The sequence below is a fragment of the Carcharhinus amblyrhynchos genome, unplaced genomic scaffold (genome assembly GCF_965287045.1).
Source record: "Carcharhinus amblyrhynchos unplaced genomic scaffold, sCarAmb.v2.hapA scaffold_53, whole genome shotgun sequence".
Taxonomy (NCBI): domain Eukaryota; kingdom Metazoa; phylum Chordata; class Chondrichthyes; order Carcharhiniformes; family Carcharhinidae; genus Carcharhinus; species Carcharhinus amblyrhynchos.
Genome location: NW_027649794.1, coordinates 1521264 through 1545930, shown reverse-complemented (window position 1 = coordinate 1545930; position 24667 = coordinate 1521264). Strand labels below are relative to the sequence as shown.

Below are 24667 nucleotides of genomic sequence, written 5' to 3'. Positions count from 1 at the left end.
AGTAGGAGGTTTTTCACAATAACTTCATTGCAGTGTTAATGTAAGCCTGCTTGTGACACGAATAAAAAAGTACGGGGGTAAAAATGGGATTCCGGGGATGTGGTGGCCTGGGTGAGACATTCTGCCGGAGAGCTGGTGCAGACTCAATGGGCCAAATGGCCTCGGTCAGCACTGAAGAGACTCTATAACGTTTGTCTTGTCTTCTCCATTGGCATCGGACACCGTTGTGTTGGATAGTGACCGCTGCGTTTCCCCAGAGGGTGACTTTCTCCTCTTATCCTGTCCCTGCAGGCGGAGTAACTCCCAATATTAAAGTGGGGGGTTTCGTCACGGGGACCGCCGGAGACAAGCTGGAGCTACCCTGTCTCCCCTTCGGCGATGATGCCACTGTGGTGCAGGTGACGTGGCTGAAGCAAGCTGGCGAGAGGGCAGAGAACCTGGCGGTGTACAACCCCTTATTTGGGACCAGCTACCCGACCAACTCGGGAAGGATCGCATTCCACAACGCGTCGTCGCAGAACTGCACCGTGGCAATCGACCCCTTGGAGCTGGCTGACGAGGGTTTGTACAACTGTGAGGTGAACACATTCCCCACTGGAAAGCATGAATCTCACATCAACCTGACAGTACTTGGTAGGTCTTCAGGGCATGATGCTGCACTTATCCCCTTTCTTTTAATCCATTTGTGAGACATGAGTATCACTAGCTAGCCAACATTTAGTGATGTGGAGATGCCGGCGTTGGACTGGGGTAAACCCATTAAGAAGTCTCACAACACCAGGTTAAAGTCCAACAGGTTTATTTGGTAGCAAACGCCACTAGCTTTCGGAGCACTGCCCCTTCATCAGGTGAGTGGGGAGTTCTGCTCACAAACAGGGCATATAAAGGCACACACTCGGTTTACAGAATACTGATTAGAATGTGAGTCTTTACAACTAATCAAGTCTTAAAGGTGCAGACAATGTGAGTGGAGAGAGCATTAGGCATAGGTTAAAGAGATGTGTATTGTCTCCATACAGGACAGTTAGTGAGATGTTACAAACCCAGGCAAGTCACGGGGGTTGCAGATAGTGTGACATGAACCCCAGATCCCTGTTGAGACCGTCCTCATGTGTGCGGAACTTGGCTATCAGTCTCTGCTCAGCGTCTCTGCGCTGTCATTCAACTGTGTATCCAACACAAATGCATGACAGCGCAGAGTCACTGAGCAGAGACTGATAGCCAAGTTCCGCACACATAAGGACGGCCTCAACAGGGATCTGGGGTTCATGTCACACTATCTGTAACCCCCGTGACTTGCCTGAACTTGCAACATCTCACTAACTGTCCTGTCTGGAGACAATACACATCTCTTTAACCTGCGCCTAATGCTCTCTCCACTCACCTTTTCTGCACCTTTAAGATTAATTAGCTGTAAAGACTCGCATTCTAATCAGTATTCTGTAAACTGAGTGTGTGCCTTTATATGTTCTGTTTGTGATCAGAATTCCCCACCCAGCTGACGAAAGGGCAGTGCTCCAAAAGCTAGTGGCATTTGCTACCAAATAAACCTGTTGGACTTTAACCCGGTGTAGTGAGGCTTCTTACAGCATTCATTGCCCATCCAAAAATGGACTCAAAGCAAAAAGAACCCATTGTTTAGAAGTCTCAAAATGGACACCTCTTCAGAAGGTGGTGGTGGTAAACCACCTTCTTGAATCACTGCAGTTTGCATGCTGTCTGTAGACCCACAATACTGTTAGGGCCAGAACTTTGACCCAGCGACTGCGAAGGAATATTTCCAAGTCAGGATGGTGAGAGGCATGGAGTGGAATTTGCAGGGGGTGGTGTTCCCATGTATCTGCTGCCCTTGTCCTCCCAGAAGAAAGTGGTCGTGGGTTTGGAAGGTGCTGTCTAAGGATCCTTGGTGAGTTGCTGCAGTACATCTAGTAGATAGTACACACTGCTGCGACTGAGCGTCAGTGGTGGAGGGATTGGATGTTGGTAGATGTGGTGCTAATCAAACGGGGCTGCTTTGTCCTGGATGGTGTCGAGCTTCTTGGGTGTTGTTGGAGCTGCACCCATCCAGGCAAGTGGGGAATATTCCATCACACCCCTGACTTGTGCCTTGTAGATGGTGGATCAGCCTTGGGGAGTCAGGAGGTGAGTTACTCACCGCAGTTTCCTAGCCTCTGACCTGCTCTGGTTCTCACTGTATTTATGTGGTGAGTACAGTTGAGTTTCTGGTCAATGGTAACCCAAGGATGTTGACAGTGGGGGATTCAGTGATGGTTACACCATTGAATGTCAAGGTGGTTACAGTGTCTCTTATTGGTGATGGTCATTGCCTGGCAATATTTTGCGAGTAGGTATACTTTATTTGCAAAATAGCTGGAAGAATGAACATAGAACATAGAACGTAGAACAGAGAACACTACAGCACAAACAGGCCCTTCAGCCCACAAGTTGAGCCGATCGTATCCATACCTACCAGGCCTATCTATAACCCTCAATCCCATTAAACCCCATGTACTCATCCAGAAGTCTTTTAAAAGACCCCAGCGAGTTCGCCTCTACCACCACCGACAGCAGCCGATTCCACTCACTCACCACCCTCTGAGTGAAAAACTTACCCCCAACATCTCCTCTGTACTTGCTCCCCAGCACCTTAAACCTGTGTCCTCTCGTAGCGACCATTTCAGCCCTGGGAAATAGCCTCCGAGAATCCACCCTATCTATTCCTCTCAACATTTTATAAACCTCTATCAGGTCACCTCTCAATCTTCGTCTCTCCAGGGAGAAGAGACCTAGCTCCCTCAATCTAACTTCATAAGGCATGCCTCCCAATTCAGGCAACATCCTTGTAAATCTCCTCTGCACCTCTCAATAGCTTCCACATCCTTCCTGTAATGAGGTGACCAGAACTGTGCACAGTACTCCAAGTGGGGTCTGACAAGGGTCTTATAAAGTTAGAGCATTACCTCCCAACTCCTAAACTCAATCCCTCCAATGATCCAAAATGGGCATCATAAGAACACAAGAACATAAGAACATAAGAAATAGGAGCAGGAGTAGGCCATCTAGCCCTTCGAGCCTGCCCCACCATTCAATAAGATCATGGCTGATCTGAAGTGGATCAGTTCCACTTTCCCGCTTTCTCCCCATAACCCTTAATTCCCCTGTCTATCAGAAACCTATCTACCCGCGTCTTAAATATATTTAGCGAGGTAGCCTCCACCACTTCAACGGGCAGAGAATTCCAGAGATTCACCACCCTTTGAGTGAAGAAGTTCCTCCTCAATTCTGATCTAAACTGCCCCCCCCCTCATCTTGAGGCTGTGCCCTCTAGTCCTGCTATCCTTTCTAAGCAGGAAGAATCTCTCTACCTCTACCTTATCCATCCCTTTCATTATCTTATACGTCTCTATAAGATCCCCCCTCATCCTTCTAAACTCCAACGAGTACAGACCCCATCTATTTCGTCTCTCTTCATAGTCCAACCCCCTCATCTCCGGTATCAGCCTAGTGAACCTCCTCTGCACTCCCTCCAAGGCCAAAATATCCTTGCGCAAGTGCAGGGGCCAAAACTGCACACAGTACTCCAGCTGCGGCCTCACCAGTACCCTGTACAGTTGCAGCAAGACCTCCCTGCTTTTATATTCTATCCCCCTCGCTATAAAGGCCAGCATCCCATTCGCCTTCTTGATCACCTGCTGCACCTGCCGACTGGGTTTTTGCAACTCATGCACAAGGACGCCCAGATCCCTCTGCACCATAGCATCCCAGAGACTGTAATGACATTCAATTTTCTACAGAAATGGTATTACTCTCTGAGATGCTTTGATATCATTGTGGTCCATGTTTCGTGAATGGACCCGCATTTATTGCCCATCCCTAATTGCCCTTGAACTGAGAGGCTTATTTCAGAGGGAAAATTTCAGAGGGGAATTTAAGAGTCAACCACTTCTCTATGCGGATCTGGATTCATGTGCAGCCCAGTTCAGGTAAGGATGGCTGATTTCAGGCAGTATTTTGCGGTATGGCGGCACAGTGGTTAGCACTGATGCCTCACAGCGCCAGGGACCCGGGTTCAATTCCTGGTTTGAGTCACTGTCTGTGCAGAGCCTGCATGTTCTCCCCGCATCTCTGCAGTTTCCTCTGGGTGCTCCGGTTTCCTCCCACAGTCGGAAAACTGTGAAGATTATGTGGATTATCCATGATGTACAGGGATAGGGGGATGGCAGGTGCGGGATGGACTAGGGTTAGATGGCCTGTCTGAGAGACTTAATGGGCCGAATGGCCACCTCGTGCACTATAGGGATCCTATGGTTCTATGGCCATTGTTTAAAAATAAAGGGTTGCTCATTTAAGACAGTGTTAGGGAGTTTGTTTCGTTTCTCGGGGGGTGGTGAGTCCCTGAAATTCTCTTCCTGAAAAGGCAGTGGAAGCAGAGTCTTTGAATGTTTTGAAGGCAGAGTTAGATAGATTCTTGATTCAGAAGTAGATGAGAGGTCATTGGGGGGTCAGCAGGAACAGAACATAGAAAAACCGCAGCACAAACAGGCCCTTCGGCCCACAAGTTGCGCCAAACTTGTCCCGACCTATTAGGCTTGAGGTTCCAATTAGATCAGCCGTGATCGTACTGAATGGGGCAGCAGGTTCGAGGAACCGAGTGGCCTACTCCTGCTTGTAATTCATATGTCCTGGAACTCACACCGTTGTGGCTCTGGGCTGAGTGCTGATATCTAAGGCAAGATTCTCCCAGCCATGCGTTTCCAGTAGGCGGGACATGGCGTGTTATTTGCTCATGGTGGGATTCTCCAGTCCCGCCGCTATCAATGAGAATTCCCATTGATCTCACCCCATATCTGCAGGAGACCCATGGACGGCGTCGTGCTGCCGGCGGGACTGGAGAATCCCGCTCGCGTGAACAGCCAGAGAACTCAGAGCCCTAAGTTGTCACAAAAGACCGCTTAATAGCTTGTGTCTCTTCCAGACTGACTCTCAAACTGTTAGTGTTGTGTGGAAGTAACGGTGGTTAGCACTGCTGCCTCAGAGCACCAGGGACCTGGGTTCGATTCCCAGCTCGGGTCACTGTCTGCATGGAGTCCCCGTGTCTGTGTGCAGTTTTGGTCGCCGCACTTATGCAAGGATATTTTGGCCTTGGAGGGAGCGCAGAGGAGGTTTACTAGGCTGATTCCGGAGTTGAGGGGGTTGAACTATGAGGAGAGGCTGAATAAACTGGGCTTGTACTCGTTAGAGTTTAGAAGAATGAGGGGAGATCTCATTGAGACATATAAGATGACGAAGGGGATGGATAGGATAGAGGTGGAGAGAGTCTTCCCGCTCAGAAAGGACAGTAGGACTAGAGGGCACAGCCTCAAGATAAAGGGGGGGCAGTTTAGAACGGAGTTGAGGAGGAACTTCTTCACTCAAAGGGTGGTGAATCTCTGGAATTCTCTGCCCGTTGAAGTGGTGGAGGCTGCCTCGCTCAATATTTTTAAGACGCGGGTTGATAGGTTTTTGATAGGCGAGGGGATTAAGGGTTATGGGGAGAGGGCGGGAATGTGGAACTGAGCCACGACAGATCAGCCATGATCTTATTGAATGGCGGGGCAGGCTCGAGGGGCCAGATGGCCTACTCCTGCTCCTATTTCTTATGTTCTTATTATGTCTGCGTGGGTTTCCTCCGGGTGCTCCGATTTCCTCCCACACTCCAAAGATGTGTGGGTTAGTTTGTGTGGCCATGCTAAATTGCCCCTTAGTGTCCTGGGATATGCTAGGTTAGTGGGGTAAATATGTGGAGTTATGGGAATAGGGCCTGAATGGGATTGTTATCGGTGCAGACTCGATGGGCTGAATGGCCTCCTTCGTCACTGTAGGACTCTATGATTCTACTTAGTACTGGGGCAGCAAGTGCCTGTCGCAAGTTGCCCAGAACTCTTTGAAATTTGCGCTCACCCTTATCAATTTTTTCTTGTCCTCAGTGAAGCCCACCATCGAGGTCGCCACAGTGCCAGCGGACGTCGGGTCGGCAGAGACACCAGTCGCCACGTGCACAGCAGCCAGTGGGAAGCCGGCAGCTGGCATAACGTGGGTGTCCAAAGTGCCAGGGACAGTCACGTCAACGCAGACCCACCATCCAAACAGGACAGTGACCGTCACCAGCCAGTACAGTATAACTCCCACCAGGAAGGACAATGGAGAGACCTTGAATTGCCTGGTGTCCCACCAGGCATTGAGATATCGGACGAGCGCAGCAGTGACACTATCCGTCCGATGTCAGTATCACAGGACAAAACTGTTTTAAACTGGAAATGAAGCGAAAATGTAACATGAGGAGATTAGCCGCTTTATTGAACCATTGGCATAGTGCAGTACTGATGTGGGTATGCCGGCGTTGGACTGGCGTAAACACAGTAAAAAGTCTGACAACACCAGGTTTTAGTCCAACCTATTTATTTGATAATATTCTCACTAGCTTTCGAGGGGACAGCCTCTTCGTCAGGTGAATGGAGAGTTCTGGCCTCAGACAGAGCATATAAAGCACAGACAGTTTAGAGATTACTGATTAAAATGCGAATCCTTACACCTAACCTGCTGTTCAAGACCTGAAGTGGCTGATAATGTGAGTGGTAGGAGCACTGATCACAGTTTAAAGAGATGTGTATTGTCTCCAGACAGTACAGTAAGTGAGGTTTTGCAAACCCAGGCAAGTCACGGGGGTTACAGATAGTGTGATATGAACCCAAGATCCCTGTTGTCAACCTTGCCACAGCAACCTCTGCAAGACATACCAGATCATCGACATGGATACCATCATCACACGTGAGAATACCATCCACCAGGTACATGGTAAATACTCTTGCAACTCGGCCAACATTGTCTACCTGATACGTTGCAAGAAAGGATGTCCCGAAGCATGGTACATTGGGGAGACCATGCAGACGCTACGACAACGGATGAATGAACATCGCTCGACAGTCACCAGGCAAGACTGTTCCCTTCCTGTTGGCGAACACTTCAGTGGTCACGGGCATTCAGCCTCTGACCTGCGGGTAAGCATTCTCCAAGGCGGCCTTCACGACACACGACAGCGCAGAGTCGCTGAGCAGAGACTGATAGCCAAGTTCCGCACACATGAGGACGGTCTCAACAGGGATCTTGGGTTCATGTCGCACTATCTGTAACCCCCGTGACTTGCCTGGGTTTGCAAAACCTCACTTACTGTACTGTCTGGAGACAATACACATCTCTTTAAACTGTGATCAGTGCTCCTACCACTCACATTATCAGCCACTTCAGGTCTTGAACAGCAGGTTAGGTGTAAGGATTCGCATTTTAATCAGTAATCTCTAAACTGTCTGTGCTTTATATGCTCTGTCTGAGGCCAGAACTCTCCATTCACCTGACGAAGAGGCTGTCCCCTCGAAAGCTAGTGAGAATATTATCAAATAAATAGGTTGGACTAAAACCTGGTGTTGTCAGACTTTTTACATAGTGCAGTACGACAGAGTATATGATGATATGAAAGCTTTTTTTTGCCATTTTCTTCATATTATTCACAGCAGAAGTTACCCGTTGCTTAGTTAATACATTTCACAAGTGTTCTAACTAATATTCCAAGGAAACAGCGATGTCCAGAATCACCAGACAAATATGAGGACATAACAAACCAGAGCAAGAGTAGGCCATTCAGCCCATTGAGATCCATGGTTGATCTTTTCCCTCATCTGTGCCATCAACGTTAACTTCGTTTTTACGTTTATTTAATAGTTGAGCAAGTAGGCTGACAGTAAAATTGTAATTAATGTGAAAATCCCCCAGTCACCACATTCCTGTTCGGGTACACTGAGGGAGGATTTAGCATGGCCAATGCAGCCTAACCAGTGCATCTTTCAGACTGTAGGAAGAAACCAGAACACCCAGAGGAAACCCACATGGGGCGACATTCAGGCTCCGCACAGGCAGTGACCCAAGCCAGGAATTGAACCCAGGTCCCTGGCACCAGAAGGCAGCTGTGCCAATCACTGTGCCACCGTGTAATACTTTGCCCCACACTCAATGATTGAATGCCCTCAGACCCCTGGATTGGTGAATCCCAATGATTATTAATCATTGGATGGATGGATGGATGGATGGATGGATGGGTAGATGGATGGGATGGATGGACGGATGGGTGGATGGATGGATGGTTGGATGGACGGATGGATAGATGGATGGGTGGATGGACGGATGGGTGGATGGATGGATGGATGGATGGAGGATTGGTAGATGGATGGGATAGATGGACGGATGGGTGGATGGATGGATGGTTGGATGGACGGATGGATAGATGGATGGGTGGATGGATGGGTGGATGGATGGATGGATGGATGGACGGATGGGTAGATGGATGGGATAGATGGACAGATGGGTGGATGGATGGATGGTTGGATGGACGGATGGATAGATTTTTGGGTGGATAGATGGGATGGATGGACGGATGGGTGGATGGATGGATGGTTGGATGGACGGGTGGGTAGATGGATGGATGGGTGCGTGGATGGATGGATGGATGGACAGATGGATGGATGGAAGGATGGATGGACAGATGGATGGATGAACAGTCAGACAGACAGACAGCAGGATGGAAGAGGGAGCGAGGGAGGGAGGGTGGTATGGATGGGTGGACCAACTGACTGCTAACTTTTGGACATTGTGGTTGATGCACAATGTTGGTCGGTAAATTGATGGTAGTTTGGTAGAATGGATGGATGGATGGGTGTGGATGGGCAGAAAGATGGACAAATGGAGGGAGGAACAGAGGGGTGGACGGAAGGACAGAGGAATGAAGGAATGGGGGAGGGACAGGTGAGCGGAGGGATGGACAGAGGGAGGAACAGATGGTTGGATGGATGGACAGATGTGTGGTTGGATAGACAGATTGTTTGACAGTTGTTTCTCAGGCAGACGTGACAGTTAATTGCATTGATATTTTTGTTTAAAAGAAACATCAGCGTGTCCAAATTATTTTTAACACATGCATTTTATTCCACCTAAAAGCCCCAAAATGAGGGATCTTTTATTACCACCAATTTAAACTGTGCAACAACTGAAAAGTGAAAGCAGTTTAATTGACTAGAATTCTAGTTATTGGTTGGGGTACATACTTGGGCAAATATACGTCATTTGCACTGCTGCATTGTGATATTTCTGTGTTTCTTAAGGGATCTCGTCACCAGCAGACCATAGACTAAGAGAGCAGTGCAGAAAAGGGTTTATCTGATTGATTTTTCAACCTCTTGTTTTTTTTTGGTCAGACCCTCCAGAGGTAACGATTACTGGATATGACGGCAATTGGTACATTAAGAGGCGTAATGTTAACCTTAGCTGCATTGCTGAGGCGAATCCACCAGCAACAACCTACCAGTGGACAATGTACGTACGTTTACAATCTAATTAACATGGCTCTTTAGAGATTTGTAACGTTACCTTATGCACAATGTGCACCATTGAAATCACCATTTAATATAATGACCACTCACGAGACCTGTCCTGTTCCAGAAAAATGTTGAATGTTTATGAATACTCTGTATTCGGAAGAAACTGTATTTTTAAAGGTTTCTCTCTGTCTCTCTCCACCTCTCCATCTATCTCTTTATCTCTCTCTCTGGGAGAGAGACAGAGGGATGGGTGGAGGGACAAGAGGAGAGGAGGGATGGATGGCTAGAGGGAGAAATAGAGGGATTAACATCTACCCTCTGTCCATCCCTCCATCCAACCCTCTGTTCCTCCCTCCCTCCAACTGTCCATTTTTCTGTATGCCCCTCCACTCCTCTGTCTGTCCGTCCATCCATCCATCCAACCATCCACCCAACTATCCATCCATCCATCCATCCTTCCATCCATCCACCCACCCATCCATCCATCCATCCTTCCATCCATCCATCCATCCTACCATCCACCCACCCATCCAACCATCCACCCAACTATCCATCCATCCATCCATCCTTCCATCCATCCATCCATCCATCCATCTATTCACCCGTTCATCCATCCATCCATCCAACCATCCTTCCATCCATCCTTCCATCCATCCATCCATCCATCCATCCATCCATCCTTCCATCCATCCATCCTTCCATCCATCCTTCCATCCACCCACCCATCCATCCATCCATCCTTCCATCCATCCATCCATCCTTCCATCCATCCTTCCATCCATCCATCCATCCTTCCATCCATCCTTCCATCCTTCCATCCATCCATCCATCCATCCTTCCACCCATCCATCCATCCATCCTTCCATCCATCCTTCCATCCATCCATCCTTCCATCCATCCATCCATCCATCCTTCCATCCATCCATCCATCCACTTGTCCATCCTTCCATTCATCCATCCATCTGTCTGTCCATCCACCTATACATCTATACACCAACTAAGCCACCCACCCTCCCTCGCTGTGCCTCTGACTCTAACTCTCTTTCTCTCTATGGTAAAGCTAAGGGGTGAGCTGAGGGAGTTCATGTGCACACTGATCACACCCCGACCTCAGGGTCCAAGTCCCACTTCAGAACTTGATGGTCGAGGTAGATGGCTTCATACTGTGACCCAAGCAGCCTGTAAATCCTTCCAATATACAAGATAGTGTGGATTAAAGGGTGGGAGAGTTTCCTGGTCAGCTGTATCCCAGATGTTCATGGCAAACCACAGGAGCATTTAGGCAAACTTCATCATGGACTAATCCAATGGAAGTCCATGGTCACCAACACCCTTTCCTCCCTCAGCATGGTACCTGAAGTCAGAGGAGGATGATAGCGGGCATTGGAAGTTGTGGGGGGGGTGGAGACAGGGGTTGGAGGTGGGGGTGTGGGGGAGTGCTGTGGGGTGGGGAGGGGTGTGGGAGTTGTGGGTCAGGGAGGTGACCTTGCTGAGATTTTCAGAATGAAGAGGCATTTTGATCGATTGAATGCAGAGGGGATGAGAGGAAGAGCAAACAGGGAGGACATTGTTAGGGACTGGCACAGTGGTTAGCGCTGCTGCCTCACAACGCCAGGGGCCCGGGTTCGATCCCAGCCTCGGGTGACTGTCCGTGCAGAGGCTGCATGTTCTCCCCGTATCTGCATGGGTTTCCTCTGGGTGGCTCCGTTTCCTCCCCATAATGTGTGGGGTTAGATGGATTGGCCAAGCTAAATTGATCCTGAGTATTAGGGGGATTAGCAGGGTAAATACGCAGGGTTAGGTGGATTGGCCATGCCCCTTAGTGTCAATGCAGGGTAAACACATGGGGTTACGTGCATAGGGCATGGGTGGGATTGGTGTCAGTGCGGAGATGATGGGCCGAATGGCCTCCTTCTGCACTGTAGCAATTCTATGATTCTATGTAACGAGATAGTCACCAAGATAGAATTGATAGACACTAATAAAAGCTGGAATCTGAAACAAAAGCAGAAAATGCTGGAAAATCTCAGCAGGTCTGACGGCAGCTGTGGAGAGAAATAGAGCCAGCGTTTCAAGTCTGGATCACCCTTCGTCAGAGCTGGCCATTGGTAGACTATCTGAGGAGCAAACACTCCCACGGCTACATGGCTAAGACAGGGAGGGACATGAAGTGACCACGCCATGATTTTACGATTCCCAAATCCAATCGCAAATCCAGAATAAAGTTCCCTGTCCAATGAGTGGGGAAAAATGTGTAAGTTGTCCCCGGAAGGGAATGGTCAGGGGAAGCTGGGTGAGGGGATGAGGAGAAATGGGAATGTACTCGTGGAGCTGGCATGGATTGATTGGGCCGAATGGCCTATTCCTGTGCATTGTATATTCTATGGCGGGCCTTACATAGCTTTAACATTTCCTTCTCTTCTCTCACTCGCTCACTCCCTCTTTGTTTGGCATTCTGGTCAGGAAGGGTTTAGAGGTCTAGATTTGAAGGTACTGTCATGGAATCCCTACAGTGCAAAAGGAGGCCATTTGGCCCATCGAGTCTACACTGACCATAATCCCACCCAGGCCCTATCCCCACAGCCCCATGCATTTACCCTAGCTAGTCCCCCTAAGGGGCAATTCACCATGAGCAATCCACCTAATCTTTGGACTGTGGGAGGAAACCGGAGCACCCAGAGGAAACCCACGCAGACACGGAGAGAACATGCAGACTCAGCACAGACAGTGACTGTAGGCTGGAATTGAACCCAGGTCCCTGGCGCTGTGCAGTGGCAATGCTCACCATTGTGCCATCGTGCCACCTGTGCAAATTGTCCTGACTCTAGGATTAATTTAGCACGGCCAATCAACCTGACCCGCACATCTTTGGACTGTGGGAGGAAACCGGAGCACCCGGAGGAAACCCACGCAGACATGGGGAGAATGCGCAGTCTCCACACAGACAGCGACCCGAGACCGGACTCGAACCCGGCTCTCTGGCGCTGGGAGGCAGCAGTGCTGACCACCCTCATGAACAACAGTGCTTGAAGGACATCTGAGAGTCCCTGTGTAGTGTGAGTAAGGTGATAAACGGCATGGTTGTGTCCATTGATGCAGGATTGTGGGACCGGTGTCTAAGAAAGCACAAACTGAAGGAAACTATCTACTTATTGAACAAGTGGACTACTCTGTCAACGGAACCTGGGTCTGCGAAGCCACAAACGCCTTGGGGAAAGGGAAGGGTGAAGTTACGGTCATAGTGAGCGAGATGGTCTCTCTTAATGCAGGTAAACTCCCAACTCTGTGACTACATTCGAATACCAATGCGTAAAGTTTTAAGTTTATTTATTCGTGTCATAAGTAGGCTTACATTAACACTGCAATGAAGTCACTATGAAAATCTCCTAGACACCACAGTTGGACGCCTGTTTGGGTACACTGAGGAAGAATTTAGCTTGGCCAATGCACCTAACCAGCACCAGAGCACGCGGAGGAAACCCATGCAGACATGGGGAGAATGTGCAGACTCTGTTTTGTTATCTTGGGAAACACATACAGGAAGGCATAGCCTGTTTGTGCAATTTAGCCACCCAGCAGGGTATAAAATCATAGAATCCCAACAGTGCAGAAGGAGGCCATTCAGCCCATCGCATCTACAACCCCAACCAGACCCTATATCCATAACTCATATATTTACCTAACACCAAGGGGCAATTTAGCATGGCCAATCAACCTAACCAGCACATCTTTGGACAGTGGGAGGAAAGCGGAGCACCCGGAGGAAACCCACAGGGAGAACATGCAGACTCTGCACAGTGACCCAAGCCAGGATTTGAACCCAGGTCCCTGGCACTGTGAGGCAGCAGTACTAACCATTGTACCACCGTGCCTATGCTGCCCTGTCCCACCCCCCAAAACTGCATTGAAACAAGCAGCACGTGTAGGTGTTGCCTCGAATTAGACTTGACAGTCAGAGTACAAAAGCAGGAATGTACTGTTTTGTCAGGCTCTGGTGAAGCCACATTTAGAATATTGTGAGCAATTTTGGGCACCGTATCTAAGAAAAGATAGTGGCCTTGGAGAGAGTCCAGAGGAGGTTCACAAGAATGATCCTGGGAATGAAAATCTTGAGGTATGAGGAACGTTTGAGGACTCTGGGTCTAAACTCATTTAGAAGGATGAGTTGGGGGGGATCCCATTGAAACTTACAGAGTACTGAAAAGCCTGGATAGAGTCGATGTGGGGGAGATGTTTCCATTAGTAGGAGAGACTAGGATCCGAGGGCACAGCCTCGGAGTGAAAGGACGGCTTCCAAGATCAGGAGGAATTTCTTCAGCCAGAGGGTGGCGGCTTTGTGGAACTCATTGTCAAAGAGCGCCATGGAGATCAGGTCACTGAGTGGATTTAAGATAGAGATAGGTAGGCTCTCGATTGGTAAGGTGTACCAAGTCCTCGGAACAGAAGCCCTTTCACCAAAATCCCTTTATTTACAAGCCTGACAACAGCATACAGAGTGCTTTCCATTAGCAGCCTACACTAGGAGTCCCAGAGGAACTGACACTCCTGGTTACATAGAAAATAAGAGGCTCCCTGATTGATTTGGCCCTTAATCAGGGAGCTCATATTCTAACAGGCCAATCTCAATTGCCTGATTAAAGTCATTACATAAGAGGATCAAGGTTACAAAGAACAGAGAACAACACAGCATGGTTGGGGAACCATGGGGAAGCACAGTTACGGGGAAAAAGGCAGGAGAATGGGGTTGATACACTTATCAGCCGTGATTGAATAGGAGAGCAGACGCGATGGGCCAAATGGCCTAATTCTGCTCCTATATCTTATGGTCTTATGGTCCCTTCTTTTGCAGTGAAGCCAATAAGTCAAAGAAACTTATGGACAAATTAAAGTGACCACATCTTAAAGGGATACTGCCTGAAAGAAAAGGAGAAGGACAAATGAAACTTAAGTCCTTAAATCAAAATGTGATTAAGGTGCGCCAGCCCCCAAAGGGCATGGAGGGACGGCAATGTGCGCAGTGAGCGAGGTATTCATCGGGCAGATTGTGGTGGTCACTTACAGACGCAATAAGACTAATGATGTTTTGTCCGCTCGGAATTTTCTAGGCAAGTCAGTTGGATTCACCGTCATGTTCATTGCCATTGGAACAGTTGTTGTGGTCCTATTCATAATTGTCCTTCTAGCCGTTGTGATGGTGAAGAAGCGGCGGAGGATTGAGGGTGAGTGATCGAGTGCGTCTGTTGATCCATTCTCCACGTTGAGGCACACCCATGGTTGGGTGATCAGTCCGAGTCTTTGATTTTGATTTGATTTATTTTTGTCACATATATTGGGATACAATGAAAAATATTTCTTGCGCTATACAGACAAAACATCTGGTCAATGAAGTACGTAGGGAAGATGGCAAGGACAGGGTGTAGAATGCAGTGTTACAGTCATAGCTAGGGTGTAGAGAAAGATCAACTTAATATAAGGTAGGTCCATTCAAAAGTCTGATGGCTGAAGGGAAGAAGCTGTTCTTGCGTTGGTTGGTACATGACCTCAGACTTTTATATCGTTTCCCCGATGGAAGAAAATTGGAGAGAGAATGTCCGGGGTGTGTGTGGCGTCTTTAATTATGCTGGCTGCTTTATTGAGGGAGTGTGGACAGAGTCAATGGATGGGAGGTTGGTTTGTGTGGTGGACCTGGCTACATTCATGACCCTTTGTAGTTCCTTGTGGTCTTGGGCAGAGCAGGAGCCCATACCAAGCTATGAAATGATGCTTTCTCTGCTGCATCTAGAAAAATTGATGAGTGTTGTTGTGAACATGTCGAACTTCCTTCGCCTTCTGTGAAAGTAGATGCGTTGGTGGGCTTTCTTAACTGTAACATTAGCGTGAAGAGACCAGGGCAGATTGTTGGTCACCTGAACACCTAGAAACTTGAAGGTCTCGGCCATTTCCACTTCATCACCTTTGATGTAGACAGGGGCACGCTCTCTACTGTGTTTTCTGAAGTCGATGACTAACTGATTCATTGTACAGCCATTGAGGGAGAGATTATTGTCATCCCAGCAGTTCACCAGCTTCTCTATCTCATTCCTGTACTCAATCTCATCATTGTTTGAGATCTCACCCAATCCGGTGGTGTTATTGGCAAACATGAAAATCGAATTGGAGGGGAATTTGGCCACACGGTCATAGGTATATAAGGAGTATAGTAGGGGGCTGAGGACACAGCCTTGTGGGGCACGGATGTTGTGGATGGTTGTGCAGGAGGTGATGTTGCCTATTCTTACTGATTATGGTCTGTGGGTTAAGAAGTCTGGGATCCAGAATGTTGGCATTTAATGCCAGCAAAATGGAATATAAAAGTAATGAAGCCTTGTCACGACTGTACAGGGTGTTAGTGAAACAACATCCAGTGTACTGTGTGCAGTTCGAGTCTCCTCATTTCAGTTGGGATGTACTCAGATTGGAAGCCGTTCAGAGAAGATTCACCAGGCAGATTCCTGGGATGAAGGGAGTTTGTCTTACTAGGAAAGTTTTGAGCAGTTTGGGACTAAACTCATGAGAAGAATGAGAAGTGATCTTACTGAAACAAAAGGGTGGCCTTTAACTAGATTGATGTTGAAAGAATGTTTCCCTTCTTGGGAGGAGTCTAAAAATAGGGGGGAATAGTTTCTAAACAAGGTGCTTCCCCTTGAAGACGGAGATGCAGAGAATCCCTTCTCTCCAAGGGTCATGAGTGCTTGGAAATCTTTTCCCCGCTGGAGACTGAGCCATATTGAAAGTAAAGCTTTAATGTTCATTTATTAGTTGGCCGACATTAACTGTTACTGTGAAAATACCCTAATCGCCGCAGTCCAGCTCCTGTTCGGGTACACAGAGGGAGAATGAATCATGGCCAATGCACTTAAACTGCACTCCTTTCAGACTGTGGGAGGAAACCTGGAGGAAACCCACGCTGACACGGGGAGACTGTGCAAACTCCACACAGGCAGTGACCCAAACCGGGTCCCTGGCACTGTGAGGTAGCAGTGCTAACCATTCTGCCGCTGAAATTATTTGAGATTGCTCCACAAGGGGAAATATTTGATCTACACTTGCTTTATCAATCCCTTTTAAAATTTTATGTACTTTGATCAGATACCCAATGTCCTTCCTGACCAATAAACAAATAATTAACAGCAAGAGTCATGGGTCAATTGTGTGGTACACAATTGGAAACTGACCAAGTGGTCACTGCCCAGTTTAAAGATGTGACTCAGTGAGGGGGTTAAAATCTTCACTAATTCTCTTCAATTTCTTTATTCATCCAGAGTCCAAAACAGAAGTTAAGAAATCCCAACAAAAGGTAAGAGAGAATGACTGGCTGAATGAAGTATTAGTCGAAACACGTCCATTGATAGCTTGGCTCGGTTTGAAAGGAGAAATCTCAAGACTGATTCACTCTTATCTGAGAATGCAAGGAAATGAGTTTGACCTCTCCATGGCCCTGTTCTCAAAATACACAAAGATAATTCAAAGAACAAGAAAAGTACAGCACAGGAATAAGCCTTTCGGCTCTCTAAGCCTGTACCGATCATAATGCCCCAACTAGACTAAAAAAAGACTTCTGCTTTTACTCATTCATACCCTCTATTCCCCCCTATTCATGTATCTATCCAAATGCCTCTTAAATATTAATAATGTGCCTGCTTCCACTATTTCCTCTGACAGCGAGCTCCAGGCATCCAACGCTCTCTGTGTAGACAACTTCTCCCACACATCCCCCTTAAACCTCCCCCGCACATCCCCCGTAAACCCCCCCCCGCAAATCCCCCTTAAACCCCCCCCCGCACATCCCCCTTAAACCCCCCCGCACACCCCCTTAAACCCCCCCCCGCACATCCCCCTTAAACCCCCCCCGCACATCCTCCATAAACCCCCCCCGCACATCCCCCTTAAACCCCCCCCCCGCACATCCCCCTTAAACCCCCCCTGCACATCCCCCTTAAACCCCCCCCACACATCCCCCATAAACCCCCCCCGCACATCCCCCTTAAACCCCCCCCGCACATCCCCCTTAAACCTCCCCCCCGCACATCCTCTTAAACCTCCCCCCGCACATCCCCCTTAAACCCCCCCCCCGCACATCCCCCTTAAACCTCCCCCCGCACATCCCCCTTAAACCCCTCCCCACACATCTCCCTTAAACTTTCCCCCTCACCTTGAACCTGTGGTCCCTGGTTAAAAGCCTCTGACTATCCTTCCCTTGTCTATGCCTCTGATGATCTTTTAGACCTCTGTCAGGTCTCCCCTCAGCTGCTTTCTTTCCAGTGAAAGTAATCCAAGTTTGTTCAACCTGTCTTCTCAATCAACACTCTCCAGACCAGGCAACATCCTGGAGAAGGGAGGTCTTACTGCAACTGTACAGGGCGCTGGTGAGGCCGCAGCTGGAGTACTGTGTGCAGTTTTGGTCGCCGCACTTGCACAAGGATATTTTGGCCTTGGAGGGAGTGCAGAGGAGGTTTACTCTGCTGATACCGGAGTTGAGGGAGTTGAACTATGAGGAGAGGCTGAATAGACTGGGATTGTACTTGTTAGAGTTTAGAAGGACGAGGGGGGATCTCATTGAGACATATAAGATGATGAAAGGGATGGATAGGATAGAGGTGGAGAGGTTCTTCCCGCTCAGAAAGGACAGTAGGACTGGAGGGCACAGCCTCAAGATAAGGGGGGGGGGCAGTTTAGAACGGAGTTGAGGAGGAACTTCTTCACTCAAAGGGTGGTGAATCTCTGGAATTCTCTGCCCATTGAAGTGGTGGAGGCTGCCTCGCTCAATATATTTAAGACGCAGGTAGACAGGTTTTTGGTAGGCAAGGGGATTAAGGGTTATGGGGAGAAAGCGGGAAAGTGGAACTGAGCCACGACAGATCAGCCATGATCTTATTGAATGGCGGGGCAGGCTCGAAGGGCTAGATGGCCTACTCCTGCTCCTATTTCTTATGTTCTTAGAACCTTCTTTGCAATCTGTCCAAAGCTGCCACATCGTCCTGGTAGTTTGGTGAACAGAATTGCACACAGTACTCTAAATGTGGCCTAACCAATTTTTTTATATTGCTGCAACATGATTTCCCAACTCTTGTACTCAATGTCTTGGCTGATGAAGGCCATATGTTTTCTTATTCACCTTGGCCATCTGTGTTGACACTTTTAAGGAACTGTGGACCTGCACGCCCAGATCCCTCTGTTTGTTCATGTTTCTCAGGGTTCTGCCACTTACTGTATAATTCACACCTAAATTTGATCCTCCAAAATGCATCACCTTGCATTTATCTGGATTAAAAGCCATTCCTCTTGCCGCACAGTAACTCCCAGGCCAAGGAATAGAACATGGTAGCAGCTTCTGGTCTCATTGATAATGTTCTAGGAAACAACAGATTGTCGTGAAAAAAACCCAATGAAATCCATCAATGTCCTTGAGAGATGGAAATCTGCTGCCTGTACCTGGTCTGGCCTACAAATCATAGAATCAGTGCAGTAGAAGGCCATTCAACCCACTGAATCTGTAACGGCCACAATTCCACCCTGAAACTCCACATATTTATCCCACTAATCCCTCTAACCTATGCATCCTGGCACACTAAGGGGCAATTTAGCATTGCCAATGCACCTAACCCACATATCCTTGGACTCTGTCCAAAGTGACTCCAGATATCATAGCCTTGTGTTTGGCTCTTAAATGACAACGGTGTCCATAACCACTCTTAATATATGAATGCTAACAGGGTCAATGCCCTGGACTTGAAGAGGTTCGATGGTGGGATGTCCAAATGCAGCAAGATCTGGACAATATCCAGGCTTAAGCTGATAAGTAACATTCACGCCAGGCAATGGCCATCTCCAACAAGAGAGAGTCTAACCATTGCCCCTTGGTCTCTCCTTAGGGTGGCACGATGACACAGTGGTTAGCACTGCAACTTCACAATGCCAGGGGCCTCGGTTCAGTTATGGCTTTGGGTGACTGTTTGTGTGGAGTTTGCACGTTCTCCCCTGTGTCTGTGGGGGTTTCCTCCGGGTGCTCCGGTTTTCTCCCACACTTCAAAGAGGTACAGGTTAGGTGGATTGGCCATGCTAAATTGCCCCTTAGAGTCCAAAGATGTGCAGGTTAGGTGGATTGGCTATGCCAAATTGCCCCTTAGTGTCCAAAGATGTGCAGATTAGGTGGATTGGCCATGCTAAATTGCCCCTTAGTGTCTAAAAATGTGCAGCTTAGGTGGATTGGCAATGCTAAATTGCCCCTTAGTGCCCAAAGATATGCAGGTTAGGGGGATTGGCCATACTAAGTTACCCCTTAGCGTCCAAAGATGTGTAGGTTAGGTGGATTGGCAATGCTAAATTGCCCCTTAGTGTCCAAAGATGTGCAGGTTAGGAGGATTGGCCATTCTAAGTTACCCCTTAGCATCCAAAGATGTGTAGGTTAGGTGGATTGGCAATGCCAAATTGTCCCTTAGTGTCCAAAGATGTGTAGGTTAGGTGGATTGGCAATGTCAAATTGCCCCTTAGTGTCCAAAGATGTGTGGGTTAGGTAGATTGGCCATGCTAAATTGTCCCTTAGTGTCCAAAGATGTGTAGGTTAGGTAGATTGGCAATGCTAAATTGCCCCTTAGTGCCCAAAGATGTGCAGGTTAGGGGGATTGGCCATACTAAGTTACCCCTTAGCATCCAAAGATGTGTAGGTTAGGTGGATTGGCAATGTCAAATTGCCCCTTAGTGTCCAACGATGTGTAGGTTAGGTGGATTGGCCATGCTAAATTGCCCCTTAATGTCCAAAGATGTACAGGTTAGGTGGATTGGCCATGCTAAATTGCCCCTTAGTGTTCGAAGATGTACAGGTTAGGGCGATTGACAATGCTAAACTGCCCGTTAGTGTCCAAATATGTGTAGGTTAGTTGTATTGGCCATGGTAAGTGCACAGACTTATGGGGATAAGGTGGATGGGGGCAATGGGCTGGGTGAGATGCTCTTTCAGTTAGTGTAGGCACAATGAGCCCAATGGCCTCCTCCTGCACTGTAAGGATCCTATGATTCCAAGGATATTCAAAGGCATTATTGTCGCTGAATCTCCCACTATCAGCAACCTGGAGGAGGTTACCATTGACCAGAAACTGAACTAGACTAGCCATATAAACTCAGTGGCCACCAGAGAAGGTCAGAGGCTAGGAATCCTGTGGTGAGTAATTCGCTTCCTGACTCGAAAAAACCATCCACAAGGCACAAGTTCTCAATGGAATAGTCCCCACTTGCCTGGATGAGCGCAGTTCCAACAACAGTTACCCCTCCACAAACATTGACTCCCTCTACCACTGATGCACAGGGGTGGCCGTGTGCACCATCTACAAGATGCACTGCAGGAACTCATCAAGGCTCCTTAAGCAGTGTCTTCCAAGCCCATGATCTTTGCCATCTAGAAGGACAAGGAAAACTTTGAAACACAACTACTTAGAGACTCCTCTCTAAGCCACTCACCACCCTGACTGGGAAATATATCGGCCGTTCCTTCAGTCTCGCTGGGTCAAAATCCTGGAACTCTCTCCCTGACAGCACAGTGGGTGTACCTACACCTCCAAGACTGCAGTAGGTTCAAGAAGACAGCTCACCATCACCACCTTAAGGGGGCCATTCGAGATGGGCAATAAATGTTTAAAAGTCTACTTATTAGTCACAAGTAGGCTTACATTAACACTGCAGTGAAGTTACTGTGAAAATCCCCTGGTCGCCACACACCTGTTCAGATGCACTGAGGGAGAATTTGGCACGGTCAATGCACCCTAACCAGCACGTCTTCTGGACTGTGGGGGGAAACTGGAGCACCCAGAGGAAACCCTAGCAGACACAGGGAGAATGTGCAGACTGTGCACAGACAGTGACCCAAGCTGGGAATTGAACCTGGGTCCCTGGCACTGTGACGCGGCAGTGCTAACCACTGCGCCACCCCAATGTTAGTTAGCCAGCGACGCCCGCATCTCATAAATTAATTTAAAACAAAAATGTGTCTGTCATTTCTGGCAGCGGAAAGCGCAGGGATATGTTTGATTTGGAAATGACTCATTAAAACCTTGTCCTGTTCTATCACCAGCAGAACCGCATTACTGTTTTTGCGACGTTGAACCTGAATGTGATGGACGGTGTCAATCCCACGAGGAGAGGGAGCCTTGAAACGGAAGCAACAGTGAACACGGATGTTCATGTTAACTAGAGACAGTCGGGACTGAAAGAATCAGCTACCAGTTAATGATTCTAGGCAGTGGGATATGGACTGGGTGACTGCTGTGTTATAACCACTCGGTAACGTGGGCGTAATTACCATGCTCAGCCAAGCTCTTAATCGCCGCTGTGTCTGTGACAATTTGCATCCACTTCAATCAAACCTAACCCTTTCTCTCATCAGATGTAAACTGCAAACTGCATCCCAGCACAGTAAGGGGCAATTTAGCATTGCCAATGCACCTAACCCACACATCCTTGGACTATATCCAAAGTGGCTCCAGATATCACAGCGTTGCGTTTGGCTCTTAAATGCCAACGGTGTCCATAGCCACTCTTAATATATGAATGCTAACAGGGTCAATGCCCTGGACTTGTAGAGGTTCGATGGTGAGATGTCCAAATGCAGCAAGATCCAGGTTTAAGCTGATAAGTAACATTCATGTCACACAAGTGCTGGGCAATGACCATCTCCAACAAGAGAGACTCTAACCATTGCCCCTTGATCTCTCCTCAGGGTGGCACAGTGGTTAGCACTGGGCCCTCGCAATGCCAGGGGCCAGGGTTCAATTCCAGCTTTGGGTGACTGTCTGTGTGGAGTTTGCCCTATACTGATTTTGTGTGACCACAACTCCTTCCATTTCGAGATTATACCCTGACCTGGAGTTATACGTGACTTTTTTCATTCCACACTGAACAGGGGAATAGACACTTTGATTTGGTTTATTATTGTCACATGCATTCGTATATGGTGAAAGGTATTGTTTTTTGCGCACTATATAGACAAAGCATACCATTCATAGAGCAGGAAAGGAGACAGTGCAGAATGTAGTGTTACAGCCATAGTTAGGGCGTAGAGAAAGATCTAGGTAGGTCCATTCAAAAGTCTGATGGCAGCAGGGAAGAAGCTGCTCTTGAGTCAATTTGTCCTTGACCTCAGACTTTTGTATCTTTCTGTCTGTGCGGGTTTCCTCCGGGTGCTCCAGTTCCCTCCCACACTCCAAAGGATGTGCAGCTTAGGTTGATTGGATGTGCTAAATTTTCCCTTTGTGTTAGGGGACCTGCAGAGTAAATATGTGGGGTTATGGGGATAGGGCCTGAATGGGATTGTGGTCGGTGCAGACTCGATGGGCTGAGTGGCCTCCTTCTGCGCTGTGGGGATCCTATCATTCTATGAATTTCTTCCAGCACTCGACGTTGCTCAGGACATGTTTAACAAGAGTTCACATCTGCAGTTCATATCAAACATACAATCTAAAGGGTTTGACCAAGTTCAGAAACCCTCAATGTACTGTGGCTGAAAGGTGTCAGAGAGCGAGCTTCCCCCATTGACTCTGTGTAAGGGCTGCTCCAAGCTTTAGTGAGTCCCTCAGCATTCAGTGCTGGGCTTTGGAACGTGCCAGTCTGTAACACTCAGTCGGGGACACTGGAAGGTCTCCATCAGGTAGCACAGTGGCAAGACGCAGACAGCATCTGTTCAAAATGACGCCTGACTACCACCTCCTGAAGGGAAATTAGAGATGGGCTTTTCATGTTAGCAAAGGGAATTATTCCTCTCTTTAAACATCCACGAGTTTCATATCATTTCTGATCCACTTTTGAAGTTGTTTTGTTGGAAAACCATTGTTTTTTGATGTTCTTGGTGCCACAAAGTCTGCGATGCAAACATGGAGACAAAATTAAAAGAGGAAATATGACACAGCTTCAATCATGCGACTGCTTCTCATTTGGGCAGGATTTTGCAGAATCCACAGTTTCGTTTGAAGGGGGCTTTTACCTTGCCTTCCTCTTTCTGCTTGTCTGACACGCTTCCTAATTGTTCTCTCACGTTTGCAACTTTGGCAACATTCCCATTCGTTTAATTAGCCTAAAGGATACTGTTTGCTTCAGGTTTAATGTACAGCATTTTGGATACAGTGAGAGTTTTTCCATGGGAACGTGGGTGTGTGTGAAAGTGTGTCATTGTGTGTGTGAGAACGTGTGTGTGTGTGTGTGTGTGTGTGTGTGTGTGAAAGTGTGTCATTATGCGTGTGAGAATGTAAATATGTGTGTGAGTGCATGCGTGTGTGTGTAAAAGTGTGTCACTGTGTGTGTGTAAGTGTGTGAAAGTGCTTGAGTGTGTGCGTGAAAGTGTTTGTGTGTGCCTGACAGTGTGTGTGAGTGTCTCAGAGTGTGTATGAGTGCATATGGGTGAATGGGTGTGTGTGAGTGTGTTTTTGTGTGTGTGAGTGTATATGTGTTTGAGACAGTGTGAGTGTGTGTGTGTCTGAGAGAATGTGTGTGTGTGCGAGTGTGGAAGTGTGTGTGTGTGAAAGTGTGTCATTATGCGTGTGAGAATGTGCATGTGTGTTTGAGTGAGTAAGTGTGTGTGTGTATAAAAGTGTGTCACTGTGTGTGTCTGTGTGTATGTGTGTGTGAGTGTGTGTCTGACAGAATGTGTGTGTGTGTGTGTGTGTGTGAGTGTGTGTCTGAGAGAGAGAGTGTGTGTGTGTGTATGTGTGTGTGTCTGACAGAGTGTGTGTGCGTGAGTGTGTGTCTGAGAGAGAGAGAGTGTGTGTGTGTGTGTGTCTGACAGTGTGTGTGTGTGTGTGTGTGTGTGAGTGTGTGTCTGAGAGAAAGAGAGTATGTGTGTGTGTGTGTGTGTGTGTGTGTGTGTGGAGGCTCCTGTTCCCACAATCCCCTGCAGCTGGGAAAGGCCTCAATCAATGCCACAGGCTGCACTGCATTCTGGGAAAGATACCCCCTGCCCACATGAACCATCACCACATACTTCTTATTTATTTATCATTAATAATAACAACAACAGTGATAATGATTACCCCCTCATCGTGTCACCTCATGACTTCACTTCCCTCTCCATTTGGAAGAGTCGAATCTTCCTTTCCGCTGATTAGATGTAAAATAAACGGGAGGATCACCCCCTGCCTCCTGCAGTGTGGCTGGGAGTTTGACAAAGAGCAATGACTAGATGGCCAAGAGGTGACTCTGGCAACACTGGACGGGGAAGAGGAATTGAGGAGAGTTAGAGCAAC

The 24667-nt window shown here is 47.9% G+C and overlaps 1 protein-coding gene across 1 annotated transcript in view; it reads left to right on the top strand.

The window, feature by feature from the left end:
• LOC145337578 (nectin-1-like) overlaps nt 1–22247 on the top strand; it is a 28450-nt gene extending 6203 nt beyond the window's left edge. Inside the window, 7 exon segments of the mRNA XM_080182368.1 lie at nt 292–633; nt 5967–6260; nt 9282–9399; nt 12504–12673; nt 14510–14635; nt 16718–16740; nt 21508–22247. Coding sequence (XP_080038494.1) covers nt 292–633; nt 5967–6260; nt 9282–9399; nt 12504–12673; nt 14510–14635; nt 16718–16740; nt 21508–21627 — 1193 coding nt within the window. The 3' untranslated portion in view covers nt 21628–22247.
• The last annotated feature ends 2420 nt before the right edge of the window (nt 22248–24667 follow it).